General features: G+C 40.5%; 1 protein-coding gene and 1 long non-coding RNA gene across 4 annotated transcripts in view; one reads left to right on the top strand and one right to left on the bottom strand.

Moving 5' to 3' along the window:
- The first annotated feature begins 3,061 nt into the window (after positions 1 to 3,061).
- On the top strand, positions 3,062 to 7,950 carry LOC141999775 (uncharacterized). The gene is made up of 3 exons (XR_012642067.1): positions 3,062 to 3,096; positions 4,462 to 4,786; positions 6,858 to 7,950. It is a non-coding gene; the product is annotated as an uncharacterized LOC141999775 (long non-coding RNA).
- Positions 6,897 to 21,762, bottom strand: part of RALGPS1 (Ral GEF with PH domain and SH3 binding motif 1) — a 394,814-nt gene continuing 379,948 nt past the window's right edge. For all 3 annotated transcript variants that reach the window (XM_074973513.1, XM_074973514.1, XM_074973515.1), the window contains 5 exons: positions 16,860 to 16,965; positions 15,080 to 15,172; positions 14,771 to 14,876; positions 12,762 to 12,853; positions 6,897 to 12,290 (listed from right to left, as the gene is read on the bottom strand). In XM_074973513.1, the coding sequence (XP_074829614.1) occupies positions 12,261 to 12,290; positions 12,762 to 12,853; positions 14,771 to 14,876; positions 15,080 to 15,172; positions 16,860 to 16,965 (427 nt within the window). In that variant the 3' untranslated portion in view covers positions 6,897 to 12,260. The remainder of the gene's footprint in view (positions 12,291 to 12,761; positions 12,854 to 14,770; positions 14,877 to 15,079; positions 15,173 to 16,859; positions 16,966 to 21,762) is intronic.

Here is a 21,762-nt window from a genome sequence, read left to right as displayed (position 1 = left end):
CGCTCGCCGCATGCGCAGTTGCCGGAAGGCTTTCCCCCTAGTGGTACCTGTCGGGTCGGCTCAGGCACCCCCTAGAATCGCGCCTTCATGGCACTGCATATAGGACCCTGCCGACTCGCTGCCACTACAGTTCCTTCTTGCCAGATTACTCTGATGAGGGGAAGGCGGCTGGGTCTGGGAATGGACGTGAGCAACACATCTCGAAGAACAACAGTTAGAGGTAAGTAACCATTTTTTCTTCTTCGAGAGCTTTCTCATGTCAATTCCAAGTAGGTGGCTCCCAAGCCTTACCTAGGAGGTGGGGTCGGAGTTCATGGACATAATTGTTGCTTTGCAGGCATTGTTACAAAGTATCTTTAAGTTTGTTTTTGTTAATATTTCTGATAGGCCGTAGGATGGGGGAGATAATACCTCATAAAGTAGGAAAGTGCTTCCAAATGACAAACGCTTGCCCGTGCTAAAGCATAACAACTAACACAGAATGGCTGCTTACAAAACAGTTTCACTAAAAGAGTTATCAGCATTCCCCCCTAAAACTCAGGACAGCTTTCTTACCCCCATGGCCTGATCTCTGTGGCTGTGGCTTTTTTTAAAATTTGTTTGTCCTCAGTTTAGATTTTAAAAAACATTAGAAAAGAAGAAAAGTGGGGGAGTGGGGGTAGAAGGGGGGGGGAGGAAGACTCCTTATCTCTGGTGAAAAACAGCAAACTTTTTTTTACATAAGCTAATTTTTTCTTGTGTTTTTTGTATAAATCCAAACTTTAAAAAGCAATCTTTTTTTTTTTTGTTAATTTTGTTTTTTATTAAAACACATGTAAACTCCCCTCAATTGCCAGTTTTCATATTCTTACCCAGTTGCTGTTTTGGTACTTTAAAAACACTATTTTTAAAAGGATAGACTAGTATCTTAAGCCTTTTTAGTTCACTAAACATCTACAAAATATCCCTAAGCGGGGCCTTGTTTTGTTACAGCTCAGTCAATACTGCTTTTTCATGTTAAACTTTTAAAAAAACAAACATAATGCTTCAAATAGGCCTCACTGCATACAGAATATCCTAAAAAGGTCATGTTATGTTACACCTCAGTCAGTGCTGTATTTTCATGCTAAATGTTAAAAAAAACCCTTTATATAATGAAACACGGTATGTTTAGCAAGTGTTAAAATTATGGGGGAAAAGTTGAGGGGTGGGGATGTTCGTCAAATAGGCTATCTCTGAGCTTCATTCGGTCACAAAGCGATGGTTTTTGTCTTTTACAATCAGTAAATGGAATAAAATACTTGTTATAACATTCACAAAGTATCTTTCAATGCAATCTCACCATTTGTTAAAACTTTAACAGTGTTTAAAAAGTTAGGAAAGATGCAAACTGGAGGGGTGACCCCTAGAGCCTTGCTAAGGCAGACTATAGTGCATGCATCACTGGCTAGCCTAATTAGTCTTATCTATTTTTTAAATGTAGAGAAAGCCACAGCTCCAGCCTGTGCTGTATTATTTTAATAAAATCTCTGGACCCAAAACAAACACAGGAGCTTGTACCTGTGTCTCAGCACATGCGTTGCAAACATTTAAAAACAAAAATATTCTGATAATGCAACAGAAAAATTCATACTTAAATCTAAAAGTCCTAAAAAAAAGCTTAATATAACTTTCGCATGGATTTGTTAAAAAGTGGGGAGGAAAACAAACTTCTCTCTGATCCATGGGATTACAGAATAAGGGGAATATAAACTAGCTGTTTCTAAGGTTCTGTGGTTTTCACTCTGGGGTGTTTTCTGCGTGCTTTTTCTTTTTTTAATTGAAACACACATGTAAAAATGTTAAATAAAGGGCTCTGTCTTCATATAGGCTTGTCTTTTCAAGTGATTATTCCTTTACAAGCCTTTCACCTCTATTTGTTAAAAACTTTAACAAATTACTTTTATAAACTAACTGGCTGTGGTTTTAACCCTGAGGTAATTTGTTTTTTTATTTTACATTGTTAATAAGATTAGTTACAAAGCAATGTCTTCTTCAGATAACAAAAGGAAATGTTTATTTCAACAAGTATTTGGTATAACTTTGTTTTAAAAGCAGGTCTAGGGCTTTCTTGTTATGTTCTGGCCTTGATCCGCTGTCTCACAGATGCTGTTTTTGCTGACAATGGCTTTGTTGATAAAGCATGCTGATTCAAATTGTTCTTACTAAAAAATGATCAATGTTAGTCTAAAACATAGGGGAAAACTTTTTTTTATCACTATACATTACTTTTATAAACAGGTTCTCTGTGTTTTTAACCCTGGGATGTTTCTGCATGCTAATTTTTTATTGAAACACATATGTAAAAGTGCTAAATAAAGAAATATGTCTTCAGAGAGGCTTGTCTTTTAAAGTGTTTATTCCTTTACAAAACTTAACATAACTTTCACTTGCGTTTGTTAAAAAGTGGGGGAAGAAACAAACTTCTCTCTGATCCATTGGTTTACAGAATAAGGGGAATATAAACTGGCTGTTACTAAGGACCTGTGGTTTTAAACCTGGGGTGTTTCTGCATGCTCTATTTTATTGAAACACACCTGTAAATAAAGGGATGTGTCTTTATATAGGTTTGTCTTTTAAAGTGTTTATCCCTTTACAAGACTTAATATAACTTTTACTTACATTTGTTAAAAAGTTTGGGGATGAAGCAGCCTTCTTATCTCTGATCCACTGACTCACGGATGCTGTTTTTGCTGACAGGGGTTTTGCTGCAGCTTCAAATTGTCCTCACCAAAAAATAACCAATAATAGTCTAAAACATAGGGGAAAACTTTTAAAAATTGTTTGTTACTAAGGGCTTATGGTTTTAACTTTTATTAAAGCCCCTATGTAAAAGGGGCCACATGGTGGAAAAAATGCTTGGGGTCTGTTTTTTTAGATAACAATAAGGCAGTTAAAGGGGGGGCGGAGATGGCTCTTGTTTACAAACTTTGGGACTATAGGATTGGTTCAGGAAAATGAATTCTATGACACTGCTGTAGAACAACATCTGATTGGGCCGACCCAAAGGCGGTGATAACAAGCCTGAGGGGCTGTGAACCTGGGAAGTTGTCTCTTTCCACAGAAACACTTGGAAGGGTAAGATCTCTCTCTGACTCAACCACGTGCTGACCATCTTTGCCCTTTGCAAAGGGGCTTTCTTTTCCCTTTCCTGTTCTCTCTTTTAACCTATCTTTATGTTTCTCTTATTTAACTCTTTTTAAATGCTCTTTACTTAACCTATCCTTGTATTTAATAGTTTAAATGCTTTTCTATTAACCTCCTTTTATACTTTTTAACATGTGCTTACTAAACAGTTTCTGCTTTAGTAAATGCCCTTTTTTGCCATGTGTGTTCTTTTTAAACCTATTTTTCAATATTATTTAATGTTTTGAAATGCTCTTTTCTTAACCTACCCTTATATTTAACATTTTAAATGTTTCTTTCTTAACCAACCTTTATATTTTTACCATGTGCTTACTAAACAGTTTCCTTTTTATGTTTCTTTTATTTACCTCTTTTTAAATACTCTTTTGAAGGGCCGAAATCCATATGCTATTAAGTAACAACCTGATATATAAACTGTGTCAGCTCTTTTTACAGGCCCAAAGTCCAGAATTTGGTTAAGAGGCCAGAGGCCTAGCAAACAGTGAACAATGTTAGCTAAGAAAGAAAAACAAACAAAAAACAACCTTGCTTTTTGCTAAGATAAGCTTGGTCAGCAAAATGCCAGGTGGGGAATCATAACTGGTAGCTTTATCTAAAAGCTGCAAACAGACCAAAGGAATGAAAGGGGCCCTTTTCTGTAGAAAGGGGTACCTTCCCAGACACCAACGTTGAGTTTATGGAAGAGGTTCAAACATGTCAGTATGAGATATAACATCCTCCCTCTCACAAATGTACACCCCTTCTCCAAGCCACTACCAGTGCCTGCCTTAAAAACACAAATAAGCAACTAAAAAACAATTTCTATTGACATATACTTTTCACTGTTTTTTTGTTTTAAACCCCAGGTATGTACCTGTAAAAAAATCAATGGGGCTACTTCATTCCTATAAATCCCAAATCAGAATTCAACATATATATTTTATACTAATATACATTTTATACATTGTTTAAAGTACTAATTGTATGTTACTTGTTAACCTAAAACCATGGGCAGAGACATTATGTAATCTTTGACTGTTGGCTACTGTGCTTATCTTGTGTTCCTGCTAGACCTATCCAGGGGTTTGGATTTCCCTCCGCCCATGGAAAATCCATATAATCCACTGTAATCAATTGTTTGGCAGTGTCTCTGAGCCTAATAAGCAAAGTAACACTCCACCAGCGCTGTTTGTAATAAACCCACATGCTTGATTCTACACGGTGTCCATTTTGGTCCTTGATTTTTCTTAACCTACCCTTACATTTAATACACCTGTTACATTTATCTCAAAATTTTTTATTCTTTAATAACTATAGTGAGCCGGTGTGGCTCCCTGCCGCCCCGGAGAGGGACGAGCCCTTCTGGACACCGGAGTGGGCAGAGCTAGGGAGCTCTGAGCCCACCCCCAGAGGGTCAGGTGGCGCCCCTGAAGTACAAAGGCTCGACCTCAGAACTCACTAGGGAGACAGCTGCTGGGGAGGCCAGACGCCTCCAACCTGTCCCGCGCCCGCTACCCAGAGGGGTTGCCGGGCCTGCCCCACGCTAGCTACCCGGAGGAGTTGCTGCGTCTGCCTCTAACCACCTACCTGCCCCGAGGAACCCATGGTGCCGGACCCCCTGGAGGACACCACTGTGACCCAGGTACCACCCGAGGGGGAGTCTGGAAATAGCCCGGGGGCAGCTGACCCTAGTCTGGCTGCAACACTGCCAGAGCCCATGTCAGTGTGTTGCGGCCAGGATCCCCACTGACCCAGCAGCGGGTCTTCTGCCGCTGCTAGGGCCCCGGGCTGGGATGCAGTGGAGTGGGAGGGCCTGCGTCCCCCCCCGCCACCCAACTCATGGGTGGCAGTCTCCCCCTCTTCCAGGCCCTTTGGGGCCTGGGCTTATTGCTACTGTTGTACTGCTACTGCTCGGCCCCTGCCTGAGGGCCTGAGCGCCTGACTCATTGTTGCCCAGGGCCTGGGCTCATTGTGCTTATTTCAGTTGCCGCAAGGGCCGCCGAGAGAGACTCCCGCGGCAGAACTAATTCCCCATAAACATCAACAGTGTGTAGTGAGCCGGTGTGGCTCCCCGCTGTCCCGGAGAGGGATGAGCCCCGGCTAGCCTCTTTACAATAACATACCAAACGAGTCCTTTAAAAATACCTCTCTTTACTCAACCTCACCAAAAATCTCTTTTCTTTAATAACTTGCCTCTCTTCTTTAAAAACAAAAATCTTTATTTTTCTTTAAGTTCTCTTTCTGTTCTTTAATAACATACCAGACTAGGCCTTTAAAATAATCTCGCCTTACTAAACCTAACCAAACAACCTTTCTTTCGTTTTTTCCTGTAAACCTTACCAAAGCTTTCTTTTTTTAATCTTTAAGCTCTGACTCTATTCTTTCGACCTTTTTCTCATTAAAAAACAACCAAATGCAGCAAAGCACAAGCATGAAACATTCCCCCTATTCAAACATAAAAAATAATCAATTTTTTTTTTAAAATGGCCAACAGCGCCAAACCTCGACACCAACGGAAACGGGGAAGGTGGGCAGGACATAGGAGGGTCAGTCCTAGGACCAGTCCTGTTCAACTTATTCATAAATGATCTGAAGATAGGGGTAAACAGTGAGGTGGCAAAGTTTGCAGATGATACTAAACTGCTCAAGATAGTTAAGACCAAAGCAGACTGTGAAGAACTTCAAAAAGATCTCACAAAACTAAGTGATTGGGCAACAAAATGGCCAATGAAATTTAATGTGGATAAATGTAAAGTAATGCACATTGGAAAAAAAAACCCAACTATACATACAATATGATGGAGGCTAATTTAGCTACAACTAATCAGGAGAAAGATCTTGGAGTCATCATGGATAGTTCTCTGAAGTTGTCCATGCAGTGTGCAGCGGCAGTCAAAAAAGCAAACAGGATGTTAGGAATCATTAAAAAAGGGATAGAAAATAAGATGGAGAATATCTTACTGCCCTTATATAAATCCATGGTACGCCCACATCTTGAATACTGCGAACAGATGTGGTCTCCTCAACTCGAAAAAGATATACTGGCATTAGAAAAGGTTCAGAAAAGGGCAACTAAAATGATTAGGGGTTTGGAACGGGTCCCATATGAGGAGAGATTAAAGAGGCTAGGACTTTTCAACTTGGAAAAGAGGAGACTAAGGGGGGATATGATAGAGGTATATAAAATCATGAGTAGTGTGGAGAAAGTGAATAAGGAAAAGTTATTTACTTGTACCCATAATATAAGAACTAGGGGCCACCAAATGAAATTAATGGGTAGCAGGTTTAAAACAAATAAAAGGAAGTTCTTCTTCACTCAGCGCACAGTCAACCTGCGGAACTCCTTGCCTGAGGAGGTTGTGAAGGCTAGGACAATAACAGGGTTTAAAAGAGAACTGGATAAATTCATGGAGGTTAAGTCCATTAATGGCTATTAGCCGGAATGGTGTTCCTAGCCTCTGTTTGCCAGAAGCTGGGAATGAGCAACAGAGGATGGATCACTTGATGATTCCCTGTTCTGTTCATTCCCTCTGGGGCACCTGGCATTGGCCACTGTTGGTAGACAGGATACTGGGCTAGATGGACCTTTGGTCTGAGCCAGTATGGCCATTCTTATGTTCTTATAAGCCCTAAATGGGGCGTGGAAACCTGTCAAAAATATATGGTGATGAATACTATCAAGCTGTATACCACTGTTGTTTGTTGTTCCCTAGGTCATGCAAGACAGTATCAAAAGCCTTACTGAAGTCAAGATATACCACGTCTACCACTTTCCCCCTATCCACAAGGCTTGCTACCCTGCCAAAGTCATGGACTTGTCTCTACTTCTGCGCACAGACAGATCTTAACAAGGGACTACAGAATTTGATCTGTTTATATAAAGCCCTGATTGTACGAAAAAAGAGAGAACAACCTCACATAGATTGGAAGTTTGGAAGGATTTTCCTTGTTCTTTGCCACACATTTTGATCCTGTCACATCTGCTTTATAAATGACTGTAGTTTATGCAACTATAAAGTGTAGTGTCCAACTATGTTATTGTTTAATCACAGACAAAGCACAGTTTGATGTGCTTGACGTGAGAAGTTCTAGTTCATTGTATACTTCAAATCTACTCTTGACAATACACGGTATTGTTAACAATCTGACAGATTCACAACCAAATGCATTTGTTTGTTAAACAATTTTTTTACATTAAGGTATTTAATTAGTGAAACAATCATTATCAATGTAACAAGCTGAAATACAGCAACTTGATACAAGACTGAGGTAACAAAATACTTTGCCAAAAACCTAAAGACTCCCACACAAGGGTTAAAAGTTCAGTGGTTATTATGGGTGAGACAATTCACAAAAGTTATAGAAAGTCTGTACACAAATGGCATGCAGTGGGCTGCTGAAAAATACGGCCAAAAATAGTGCAACAGTGTTCACAAGAAACAAAGAAATTGGTTTACATTGTAATGCGACAAATGGATTGTATATTGAATACTTTTGTTGATGCCTTAATTGAGTGCTAATGGGACAAACATGCATTTTGGCACTGAATTACTTTAAAATTACACACACTAATAAATTAATAATAAATATTGCCTGAAATATATCTAATATCTTCACAAGTCTGAAATTAGTCATCCTGAAAACAGACTAAAAAGGCCTGTTTTTACAAAACAGCTGAAGTTTTACTGTGCGACTGATAACACTTACAAGGTTTATGATATCCTTTCATAGAGGTGATATTTTAATCAATGTCTATTATTTCAACAGGAGCTTTTAATTCACATTAAAGGTGCCAGATACTGAGTCCCCCAAAAATCAGTAATTATTAGAATTCATACTTTTTGTATTTAACAATAAATGTATTTAAAAATGGATTAAGCTAATACCATCCCTCTACTGTTCTATCATTCTCATTCATTTTATCTTCTCAAAAGCTACAAAGCAATACCACAATTATTGTGATATACTACAAGAATTTCAAGACATATTGCACAAGGCAAAACTACACAATTGCCATGTTCAGCTCTGTTTTACGTAATACTATCTACTCTGCAACTGGTGATCAGCTCAAGCATTCATTTTACCAATTATTTAAAAACTTTAAAAATGCAAATTACTGAAGGTCTCGAGTAGCATTATTTTGAGGGTTTTGTTCTCTCCACAGACACACACAAATTCCATCCCTGGCACTATGAGAGACTCCTGGATATCAGAGTCACTTTTGTGTGTGTTCTCTCATTCATGCCACAAATAGTTCAGAACATATCCTGGTTTCACGTTTGAACTCCTATCTTTGTAGGGGTTTGCTATACAGGTGAAGGGACCTGGAGATGTTTGGAACTTCTCTGCCATAGAATCATAGAAGATTAGTGTTGGAAGAAACCTTAGGAGGTCATAGTCCAACCCCCTGCTCAAAGCAGGACCAACCCCAGCTAAATCATCCCAGCCAGGGCTTTGTCAAGCTGGGCCTTAAAAACCTCTAAGGATGGAGATTCCACCACCTCCCTAGGTAATCCATTTCAGTGCTTCACCACCCTCCTAGTGAAATAGTTTTCCCTGATATTCAACCTAGACCTCCCCCACCACAACTTGAGACCATTACTCCTTTTTTTGTCATCTGCCACTACTGAGAACAGCCTAGCTCCATCCTCTTTGGAACACCCCTTCAGGTAGTTGAAGGCTACTTTCAAATCCCCCCTTCATGGCCAGCTTCTAAAGGGCTTTTCTTGAGAAAGATTGTTTTCTAAGGATGAAAAAACTCCCTGCCCTGAATAGAATAACACCTAAAATGTTCCACAAAGCTTTGAATTCTACAAGCCCTCTAGATCTAAACAGGTTCCAGCTTTTGCCATTACTAGCCTATCAGTTAACTGTGAGTGTCACTTCAAGGTGAAACTTGGTCCACAGTCTCAGCAGCCACAACATCCATTACTTAATTTGAATTACAAGCACGGTGGAAAAAAATGAAATGAGAATTAGCTGTTTCTCCCCTCCCCCATTACATCTAAAAACAGCTTTAGACATTTCCTTAGCCTCCTAATATGGATGTCAGGTCAGTGACTGTTACAATTTTAAATTAAATTTTATATTTAACAATGACCAAATTGTTCTCTTATTAATGGGGTAACTAAGCATTTGCAGAACATTTTGCTGCAAGGATTTCAGTAGGATTTGTGGAACAGGATCCCTGCACAGGGGAATCACCCACATCCCAATAGAGCAGAACAAGATAGATGTAGTTGTTATGGTTTCACCTGGACATGATTGGTGAATAAAAGCACTACGTAAGTACGTTTCAGAGTTCTTGCAGAACCATTAAAATTAGCTGTGTTAAAAATTCTGCTCTGGCAAATGTGCATTTTAAACTTCGATGCTTGAGGCCACAATTTACCTGTACCTATACTGTCCTCATCCTCCTAAACACTCATTTGGTTGGCAATCTGGAAAATACAAGTACACTGTTAATTGTTGGCAATGCATTTATTAGTCCCTCCTCATTTTTTAAATTATGTCACAAGTCCCTTTATAAATCTTTGCCTGCCAATGCCTACGATGGCAAAATGCATACTTATTTAAGAAAACAGTTTGGTTTCTTGATCTATCACCTTCCTAATTTATTGTACTAGGTGGGCCACTTTACATTCTTACCAGTAGCCCTGGAAGCTACAAAACCCTTTATGATCCATTAGGCAAAGTGGGAATTCAGGATGCTTGAATACATGTTATGTATGTCGAGGAAGTGTTGTCTTTAAATATAATTGAAAAAAAGCAACAGCATTGTAAGTGGCATTACATTCTAGCTCTGGCTTAAACACAGAAATCCAAGGGCATTTTAGATACAGGCAGCGCTCCACGGCTCCTGATTAACAGCAGCTCTATTTTATACAAATTCCGCATAAGGGGGTGGCAAGTTCGATCTTCAGCCTTTACTCTTAGCATTTGAGGGTTTAGGTCAGACATATAACATTACAATAATGCCGTTTCAGATGGTTCAACCCTCTGGCTGCTGCAGTAGATTAGATATGCCTACAGACACACACACTACACAGACATGCACCTATGAATTCATCTGAATGGTAGTCCAGAGAATACCTGCATCCTCAGAAATAGTTTAAAATTTATAACTCACCTCTCACCACAACCATCCATGCATCTCTCTGTCTAGGAGAATAATTCAGATGATTTCATTTTCAAATAGTTGGGCAACAGTGACATGCTGATGACAGAATTTCACCAGCATCATCATCTTTAAAAATCCTCTGTGTCAGATCTAACTATTGAAAATTCCATTCTTGGACTACAGATGCTGTTATCAGGTCACTACAACAACTAAATTTTGGCTTGGTAAAAATGCAAAAAGATATTTTTTGGCCACTCCTCTATCCCACTGAAGATCTCGTGAACCATCAAAGAAGTCTGATGTCAAATCTGTGTGAATTCTGATACTTGCCCTGTCTCTCCCTACAGGAATCAGTAGGAACTATTTTTCTTGTCACTTACCAAGTTTCATTCTCAGGATTGTGACACAGACAGTTAAAAAACATTTTTATAGTCAACAGAAATTCAGCATTACAAATAAGGTATTTTTGTAAGATAAATTTAAAAAAATCTGCTGTAAAATCAAGATTATGTGAGATCAGCAGAACAGCCCAGTGACTGGGCACTTGTTTTGATGTAGGGCTCTAGTCATCCAGAATTATTTCTGGTCTTTCATGGTCTGCAAGCATGTGGTCGAATCACAGGACTCTCCCACCTAGCTCACCATTTTGCTCCATTCTTGGGGAGCTGCAGAGTGACGGTTTTAGGGGCATTGGTCATGGCATTAGAAAGCCTAGCTGAAAGTGAGGTGGGAGCTTTATGCAATGATTCATCCTTGATGGATGAAGCCTGAACACTGACCAGCAGAGGGATGTGACTAAAATGTGAAGAATACTGAAATCAAGGTGAGAATAGCAGAAGGCTCCGACCAGCAGGAAGTGCTAAGGCACACCTGGGAAAAGAGAACCAGGTGGTTTCTCCTGGCAGAGAAGGGTCTCTTACATGCCAATCAGTCCTGCCTAGATCTCACCTCCATCATGATTTCAGAGGATTAGAGGCCTTCATGACAGCAGTCCTAGTGGCATTATTCTGCCTACCAGGTGATGTGTGCACACATGCAGGTGCTGAATGGGATTGGGTCACCCACATGAGAGTGGAACAGTGAGTGGAAAGTTCAGCCATTCTGAGGAGTCAGCACTAGTGGCTGGGAAGATCCAAATACCTGCATCTATGGAGCTAGGGATGTTAGATGAATAGCACCCATAGTAAAGGGGAAAAAAATAAGGCCAATTTATCCTTAGGAGTAAGAAAATCCAAGAAAAGCTGTAACACAAAGTGAATTTAAATAGCAATGGACCCTTCACTCATCTGGGTGTCCCTTTATATTATATTTAAAAGCAGCACATTCAAATGAAAGAAATACTAAATTAAACTATTTATCTTGTGCCAAAATACACATTTCCCAAATAGCTCAAATGCGAACTGCAGAATTGTCCAGAGATTTGATACAAAATCTGAGGCAACCACATTACCAAGCAACTCAGTGCACTTTAGGTTATAAAAATGTTGTTCCACAATTTTCTATTCTAATTGACACTTTGTAGCAAGTTAACACTGTCAATCATTTTGTGCATTAGAAAGAACTGAAAACCCAACATGGGCTAAATGTTCTTCAGTCACATAAAGCAGCTTAACAATAAAAAGAACAGTTTAAAAAAGAATAGGCAGAAGTTGTGATGCACAGTTTGTGGTCAAACATTAGTCCAGGGCAGTTTGTGACCACAAAGTTAAAGTCAAGGTTTCCAGGATCCTGCATCAGTCAGGACTCATCTTCAGTCTGTCTAAATTGTCGACTTATGTTCAGTGCATGAGACTATATCTGGTCCTAAGGACAACATTCACTTTCTGCTTTTAAAAGCTGTGTCAAAATCACTTTCAAGTTACATAGAAAAGTGCTGAAGTAATCTTGTCTGGGGCAGTTGGCTCACATTAGGGAGCTCCTTCTCCCCTTCTCCTCAGGGAAAGATATTCCCATCCTGCAGTTTGGCACTTGAAGTCACACCACATACTGATGCAAGTTATTCGAATGACATTAGGTTAGCAGGTACCTGGAAGAGAATGTAAATTAGTCAGCAATGTAAAGTTCCTGTGGCAAGGGGAAACTGATGTGTCAATCATTGTATTATTATTGCCATTTATTGCCAAGTGCCAACAATGCAATCAGTCCCTTAAACAGGCTCTGTGTGAGGCTGACTCTGCAAGCTAGTAACAGGACATTGTACCATAACTTGGGAGAGAAAAACATGACACAGTAAGGGGCACTGAGACTTAGGGCTAGAGCTGCACAAATTCACCATTACCAGATTTTTTGTGGGTATCCTAGAATTTGAAATCTTGCCTTCCACACCTGTTACAAAACTTTCGTCAATATGAAAAATGGGTTGTATAAATATACCCTGATGAGCTTGTCTGTGTATAATCGAGGTGCCCATAGAGGCTAGAAAGCGGCATCCTCTATGTAGGGGTTTCCTGGAATGTAAGGGAGAAACTGGTTGGAAAAGACATTTTCATGGCCTTACCTGAGGCCTGTTGCTTTTGCATGCATCATCCAAATGCTTGTGCCACAGTATTGCGTGAAACCTTGACCCAGTCTGAAACTTGTAAATATTGCCTACAAAATTAAAAAAAATCAGGATCCCTGAGGTTTTGACAGACACTTGGCTTTGCTACATTATCATCGTTTAGTGTAGAAGCCAAGAGCACAAAGTAAATAGGAAAATTAATTTGGTCCTCAAATACCCAAACTGCTCCTACCACACACAGCAGGCTCTGGCAGGGAGGATAGGCTATAGGGAATATGTGCCCAGCACCCCCCAGGTAGGGGGTGGAAGATAGTGTGCATATTCAATAGACCTGAGGGTAACACATGGGAGTAAAATTAAGCTGTCACAGAACCAAAGACAGTAAGACCAATCTGGGCATCCACTCCAACCTCCTTCGTTTTATACTTTGCTTCATTCCCACTAGCATTTATATACCTCACCCCTGAATCGTTTTCATGGATGCACTATTGTTTGCAAATTTAGCTTTTCCAGCAATGTCAGCATTGCCTTCCCTGAATTTTCTCTTGAAGTCAGACTTACATTTTATTCATTTTGTATTCTACAGGAGAGAGATGCAGCATGTGCAGCTCATGTTCATCACTGCCTCTCATTGAAACAAAGAAAGACGTGAAATGTTAGGGGAACTTCAAGGTTTTCTGTAGAGATCCTCATGATGCACATTGATGCTAGGACATTTTTGAACATTTTAAGTGTCTGCTGAGTGATGATGGTTAAAAATCTAAGTAAATGGTTTTATAAATACTTTGATGTTTGGAGAAGCCTCATAAATCAGCACTTATAGTGAAGCTGACTATCTAGGGATTACAGGGATATTTAAAGGACATAGTGACCTTGAGAAAGCCATTTGGAAAAAAAACCCAACCACCATAGGGTACATCTACACTGGACTAAAAGATATGCAGCACGTCCCGGGCTGGCCCAGGTCAGTCTGGCTGCAGGGCTAAAACTTGCGGTGTAGATGTTCAGACTTGGGCTGGAACCTGGGCTCTGGGACCCTCCACGGCTGAGCCCCAATATCTACACTGCAATTCAACAGCCACATAACCATGGGTGGCGGGTGGAGCCCCCCTTTGGGGAGGCTAGCCCCAGCCCTGCCCCTTCCCCCCCTCATGGCCTCAAGACCACCCCTCTTCAGCCAGAGGAGCCCCAAGACCACCCCCTTGCGGTGGGAGGAGCCCTAAGACACCCCCACCCAGAGGAGTCCCCAGACCTCCCCTCAGCTGGAGGAGCTCCGAGCCAGCCGAAGCCCCGAGACCCTCCCCCCACACTGGTGGCTGGAGCTCCGAGACCCTCCCTGGGCTGGAGGAGCCCTGAGTGGGGCAAAGTCTCAAGCTCAGCTGCAGCCACGCCGCATCTCCCCTCCCCAGACCCCAAGCCACCAGGAGAAAAGCATGTGTCTGTCTTCTCCGGAAGAAGCTTTTGCTATGCCCCACGCAGGTTCCTGGGCAGCTGAGGAGGCGGTAGCACATGCTGCTTCCTCAGCTGCCCTGGAACCTGCAGGGGCATAATAAATCAAAAACTTCTCCCCAAAACCCTGAAATTGGGGGTCTGGTGGCCACGGCAGCACCAGGGGAGGTTGAGCCTCCCCTGGCCTATTATAACCCGCTGCCCATGCCCATAGCCCGAGCCCTGCAAGCCTGAATCAGCTGACATGGGCCAGCTGCAGGTGCTTAACTGTAGGGTAGACATATCTATAGAGAACAGGGAATGCAAGTGACCTCACACTAATCCCAAGAGTTCCTGGAAAACTCACAAAATGCACTCCCCCAATCATTTGGCAAGATGCACTTAGGCCTCTTGCAGGACCCCACAAACATGGGCTTTTTGCAGATGCATGCATCTCTCAGTGTACCCTATTTTGAAAATCTGGTTCCTTAACTTTCTGAGCGTGTGATATTGCAAATAATGTAAACTTAACATATTAAATGCTATTACCCATTCCCCAGGTAAAATGTAGCATCTACCTTTATCAGGGTTATTTAGCTGAAAAATATCAGGATGTTCAGGATCATCAGGCAGTGCCACCATCCAGCCCACAACAGAGACTTTTTTACCAGCAGTAGATTTATACTAGAAGAGACAGATCAGTTACAATTAGCAGTAGCATGGTTATGCACTGGGTTGACTTCTAACCATGAAAACAGAGCAGACAAATGTGCTAGCTAGGAGTGACCATATTCACTTTTTGAATGCACATTGCCAGTCCTGCTCATGAGGATGATACATCTAAAGAATGGTTTGCTTTCTAGAACAAATTAATATACTTTGCTTACGTGTTTTCTTTCTGTGCCTCTTAATGATTTTGCTCCAAAGTAGAGAAGAGTTGACCCTGAAAGTGTAACCCAATATCTAGTCCATGAGGAGAGCTGAATAAGAAAAAAGAAAATAGGTAAAAATATTGGTGTATTAATTTCCGATACTCTGAAAACGAATTAACAACTAAGTATTAGAATTATCTGTTTAAAGTAAGGAAGCTAATAGGAGGAGGGAGCTGGGGCCAAATTCTCAGCTGGTGTAAATCAGTATAGCTCCCTAGGCTCTGGTTGCTGTCTATGAGAATGCAAGATACAGCAAAGAAAATCCACATTATCCTAATGTCTCCTCTAGAAATCTCAGGGCTGTTCATTTCAGTGCAGAGCATTGTACTGCCCTCTGCTGGGCATATCTTATACCTGCCTCTGACATTTGGTCAACATAATTGATTATAAGTAATTTTTCAGAATTTTTGGCTAATCAAAAAGTCAGAAAAAAATTTGTTTCAGGTCGAAAGAAATGTTTTGGTTTGATTTTAGGGATTTTTATCTGTTTTTTAAGTAAAAACAAAGGAAATGAAGACCTAGATTCACAAGGAAACCTGGGCACCGTTCACAAAATTGAGGAGGAAGTTGTGGTCTTACTCATTCTCTCCTGTTGAAACTGTTCCACTTTGTACAAATAATTAAAAAGTAATTGGCGCAAGGACTAGAACCAGGGTGACACCCCCCATTCCCCGACGAGTGCCCTAATCACTAGGCTATAGAGTCACTCTCACTCACTGTATTTATACAAAGTGGAACACCTTCAACCATAAGCGATTGATATCAGAGTACACCCCAGAATAGCCAATAGGTTGGTCCTGCTCTGGAGCAGGGACTTGAACCCTGGTCTCCCATATCCAAGGTGAATTCCCTAATTACTGGACAACTGGTATAAGGGATGCACCACCAACCCCTCCTCTTTCTTCCCCACCACCCTTTTATGAATCTAGCCAAAAAAATCAAAACATCTTGTTCTGGGAGTGTTGAAATAAATTATTTGGACATTTTCAATTTTTTTCATCTATTGAAAAAATGTGCTGAAATTGATGCAAATTCACAAAATATTTTGGTTGATCTGAATCTACATTTTTTGTTTAAATTAAGTTTCAGCCACGTAATTTTGCACAGCTCTAATTACAAGGTTATTTCCACAGTTCTTCAAATCTCTTAAGACTAAACCATGAAGCTCCATATAAAAAGTTGTAAGAGGATCAAAGGTAAACCATGGGATTTCCATTGCATCATTTTCTCTCTTCCCAAAGAGGGCCTGAGACTGAGGCTGGGGGAATCCTGTGAATCTATGGCATAATGCTTGTGCAGAGAGCTGGTCCTCTGCAATACTACCTGTGCCTCCTGAAGAGCCATTCACACTTTGTGTCCTGCTTGCAACAGGACACAAAGCCCTCCCACTGATGTGAGGGGGATCTGAATGTGAGGAGAGGGATTCCACAGAAATAGATGCTGACAGGCCTTTACAGAAGCTGATACTACATAGAGTTCCTCTTCTGATCCCACCTCTGTGGTGTCCCTTACAAACACACAGGGAAAGAACTGATGCAGAGCAGATGCTGGGAGAAAAGGAAACATTTTGTGCTTATGTTTTAATAGAAAGTGATTTTGAAGCAAAACATTGTTCTGTTTCCTGGAACAGAATTAACTGCCCTGCCCTGTTCGGCTTTGCACTTCAGTCTGAAGCTAACAATGTAAACAATAACAGCCATTATCAAATTAGGATCACAGTAAACGTCCAACTTACTGTAGGCTTTCTGCCTTCCTTTAGTAATGTCTTCCTTCTTAAAGGCCCTTCCATGGTAATGACTCCTGTTGAACTCCCTAATGTGCAGTTGCAGGCCCCTGTTGGGCTGAAGTGACAAACACTATCATATTTAGGTGAGCAGACAAACAGGAACAAATAATGCTCTTAATAAAATTTATTCTTTATAGAGGTTTTCCATGCAGTGTTTGCTATTGCATATATAGAGAATCATCGAAACTTGGCTCTGTAGTGTGTATGTTTCAGATACCTAAACAAAATAACCAGGTTATCTGAAAAATTCTAGTAGATTTCAGGAAACTGGAGAAATGTAGTGCTCCATGTTATATTGAGTTATGTTTGATTTACATAGTGGTAAGCCTAGAAATAATTACCTTTATTCCAGAAAACCAGGACCCATGGTAGTTCTCTTACTGTGCACAGTTTCTAATTACACACATACGCAACCTATATATGTTTATATGACAGAAAGTGAAGAATAAATTATCCAATTGAAACTATGGGAGGAATATCTGATGGAAATAATGTACTTTCAGAAATCAGAATTAAATTAGGCCACCAGGACATGCCTTCACTTTTGCAGAATGTACCAGGGCATCTTTAAGAACCCAAATAGCTAGTGCCTCTGTTTTAAGAAAAATATATTTTACCATAGGTGTAAAGCAGCAATGGTGTCTGTGAACATTCAAAATAGATTAGAGACATGTTTGAAACTGTTTGTATTAAAAAAGCCAAACTATAGGATTAAGCATGTTAAAAATCTTTCTGCAGATGATCTGTCACTGGAAAATTTGAACACACTACATGTACAGTTCTACTCTGCGTAACTGTTAAGCAAACTGAAAAAGCAGTGACCACTAAGATACCCACTGCTGCCTTCTCCACATTACAATCAATTGACATTTATAATTGTTTGAATATGCTTATCACTTATTATTATGTAATGTTTTGACAGAGTTCTTGGTGCTTCAAAAAATAGTGAAAGACACTGTTCCCCCAAAGCTTACAGTCTACGATGGATTTGTATGTAGATTACACACAATTTACATATCTGCAGTCCATACCCAGATTTGCCAGTAACAAATACAAGATGATTTTTAACCGGAGACAGAAGATTTTGCTTTGTGATACCCCCATAACAGGCAAATCACATGAATTTTCTCATCTATTTAAAAAAAGTTTTATTTTGTCATTATTAACATAAATAAACTTTCCATACAAGTATTAACAACTCCTATTCATAACCTGTATTTGCTACCTTTAAAAGTCCTATCTGTGTTTAGTCAACTTCTTATTATCGATGTATTTATTTTGTTCAGATTCCAAAAATGGTAACCATACATAATATAAAATTTACTTGAGCCTGACATAAGGCTGTCCATCATTTTTTTCATTGAAAGGATTTCCCATAATTTATTTCTCTTTGCCTCTAATGATGGGGTATCTATCTTTTTCCAAAAATGAGCTATCACACAGCTGGCTGCTAGCAGTAATTGTGTTATCAACGAGACCTACACCAAGTTAGTAACCTCTTTTAAAATGTAACCTAATAGACTCACTATGGGTTTTGTGGGTGGCCTCACTTCAGTTGCCTTGAAAATTCTTTTTGTTATTTTGTCCAAAAATACTATTATCTTAGGGCATTCACAGCATATATACAGAAAGGTCCTTATTTCTCTCCATCCTTTATATATATTATACTTCACTTAAATGGTACGAGGTACAACTGATAACATATTTTGCAGTAATCTTCCTTAATGGCTACCCAAATAGATGAGATTTTGGCCTTCCTCCATATATTTTCCCATTGCCCCAAAGTGACATCTGTTTTTAGATTATTTTCCTATTTTCCCATAAAGGTTATCTTATCTTTTAGATCCATCAGTAAATTGTTATATCATGAAAAAAAGATCAGGCCCTTTGAGGTGGCCTTCACCATAATTAATATTTCTAGCCTCATTAATGGTCACTTGCAACTTGGGCTTCCTACATGGGATTTGATATAATGCTTTACTAGCAAATAAACCAGCATGGGTATGTTAATAATCCCCATTAGTTCTTTGATGGTATTAATTTTCATAATTTTATCATTACAGAATAACTGGCTGTTACTTGTATATCCTTTTTCCTTCCATACATTATATATGTTGGATTAGATAACCTTAGTTGAAATTCTGGATCATTTTTCATGTGCTTAACTTTGTGACCACAATGATGTTCTTTTAACATAGGATTTGTTCGTGTGTGTGTGTGTGTATAATTTCCTAGGTTTTTGAAAAAGCAAATGGGAAAAAACAGAAATTCCATCATATCGACACCATTGTTCATCAGTGTAGTTGGAACATTTAGATCCACAACACAGACCTGTGCTGCTTGAGCTTAGTGAGTAACTGATAGCAATAATAGATCATCATCCTCTATGTGAACCAGAGAGGCATGGGATGCTTTCCCAGTGTGTTTCACAGACATTTGCTGACAGAAGAATGGTGAGACTCAGGAATCTTGGGTTCCAGTTCAGGTTCTGGAAGGGAGTGCATTCTAGTGGCCACAGTCTCTTCTGTCTGTTCCTTCCAAACTTGACCCCCTTCTGCCTCATCCCCTCCAACCTGTCCCTGCCCTAGTCCTGTTTCCTACCCACCCATGTCTCTTTGTTCTGGTTCCAGTCCCAGTCTCCACTCCTCAGGCTTCTCATCCCAGTCCCTTTGCCCAGCCAGTCCTAATCTTCTCCTCTAGACTCACTGTCCAAGTCCCAGTCACTTCTGTTGCCTCCACAGAACCAGTCCTAGTTCTCCACTCCTGGCTCCTCATCCAGTTTCCCCCCTGCCTCACTGATTCCCAGTCCTATCCTCTTTGTCCAATCTCAGTATCCTTCAAGCTCCCTGACCCAGCTCCCCTCCCTGGCTCCGGGTCCCAGTCTCTTTGCCTAACCAGTCCCTGTTCTTCCCCTGCATCTCAGCCCTGGTCAGAGCTATCCCCTGGTCTCGTTCTTCCTCACACTAGTTCCCAGTCTCAGTCTCTTTGTTCACCCAGTCCCAATCTCCCTCATTCCCCCAACTTCTCCTCCAATCTCAGCATTTCCCCCCAACCAGCCAACTGACTCCCAGGTTCCCCTCCTCCCAGTTTTCCTTACCAGATACAAATCTCCTTTCCTGGCTCCCAGCCTCAGTCTCCCTGCCAGCTGGTCCCAGTCCCAGTCCCAGTTTCTTTCTCCAGCACTCCAGTCCCAGTCTCACCAGATTCCTTGTCCCAATCTACTCCTTTCCATCTCCCCGGTCTGGCTTTTGTCCCTTCTGCATCCACTGTCTTGCAAAATAGTTTTAAAACAGGATTTGATACCAATGTATACCCACTTTGCACAGGTGCAACTAGCAACACAAGATGGCAGGCAGTGAAGAATTAAGCCTGGTGCATCCAAAAGTGACTCCTAAATGTTGTGGATTGCTCCTAGAGGTTAGGCAATAGCACTGACTATTGGAAACATGTTTGATGCTGGGGAAGAGGTCAGTGGATGAACAGAATGCTTTGCTCCCACGGCTTAAAAATCAGAATAAATATTGAGGACAAAACATTCCAGAAGTTCGAGGGAAAACACATAATTTGGAGTTTCATCTTAGTGCAATGCAGAAATAATTCAGGAGTCTGGAAAAATACAAAGTCTGGAATTGTGGCAACATAAAAGCCCCACAATAGCTCATGGCAATGACCTCAGAAATCAAAAGGCATTAATGAAAGCATATTGACTAATGGCGTGAGAGAAGAGAAACTAAGTAATAGTGCAAAATTACTTAAAGCATAATGTTGAAAATATTGAGTTCCTTTTGTCACACAATAAGATGATGGAATTCCTGGAATTCCATGGCTACATAAGAAACACAGATATTCAGTAGGGACATTCTTTTTACAGAAGGGTGGGTAGGAGATGGTCTGTTAGGAATTTTCTGCCTCTAGTATCTATCTAGTATTTTGTGATCATAACACTGAAATTTCAATACCCAAAAATATACCCAGGCCAATGCTGTTTACCAGAAGTATATCAATCATATACTGATTAATGCACACAAGTAAAAGGTTATGTATGTGATATGGCATTTATTGCACAATCTCATTCATTTATGAACAAGCACCCTTTTGTCTATAATTAATAATATGATTATGAATATAAATACATGTTGATGAAAACAATACATCTATAAGCAGCACCTACACGGGACTCTGGCCTTGGTCCAAGTGAACTACTTGTGGTTACACAGAGTCATGCTGACTTTGCGGATGCAAGCCAGAGATCAGCTGCTGTTTTGCCTTTTTTTTTTTTAAATATTCTGGATTGTGTTCTTAATAATTTTTCAGGGTGCCTATGGGATAGGTGGTTTTCTGTTCTATGTTTAATTTAAATATATCAAATACATTTACATAGAAAGAAATCTAAAGTACATGGAAACTTTCTGCTGGATATTTACAGATATTTCTCTGGTGTTGCAGGTAAAGTAATTGATTTCTTTGTTAAAATTTGTACTCAAAACAGGGAAATGCAAAATTGATCAGAAAGGATCTCATTTCTGCACAGATTTCCTTTTTTAGCAGCCTTCTATTTCCTCTCAGTGGGGTGATATAATGGTGCAGGAACTGGAGCGATGAGGTTAGAGCGGGGGGGAGGGGGGGTAAACTTTTTGGCCCGAGGGCCACATCTGGGTATGGAAATTGTATGGCGGGCCATGAATGCTCACAAAATTGGGGGTTGGGGTGTGGAAGGGGGTGAGGGCTCTGGGGTGGAGCCAGAAATGAGGAATTCAGGGTGGGGAGGGGGGTCCAGGCTGGGGGTTGGGGTGTGGGTTGCGGGTGAGGGCTCCAGCTGGCAGTGCAGGCTCTGGGGTGCAGGAGGGTGGGA

This window comes from Natator depressus, chromosome 16 (genome assembly GCF_965152275.1).
Source record: "Natator depressus isolate rNatDep1 chromosome 16, rNatDep2.hap1, whole genome shotgun sequence".
In the NCBI taxonomy this organism is placed as follows: Eukaryota; Metazoa; Chordata; order Testudines; family Cheloniidae; genus Natator; species Natator depressus.
Note: the sequence above shows the minus strand (reverse complement) of the source record. Positions and strands in the feature narration are given on the sequence as shown.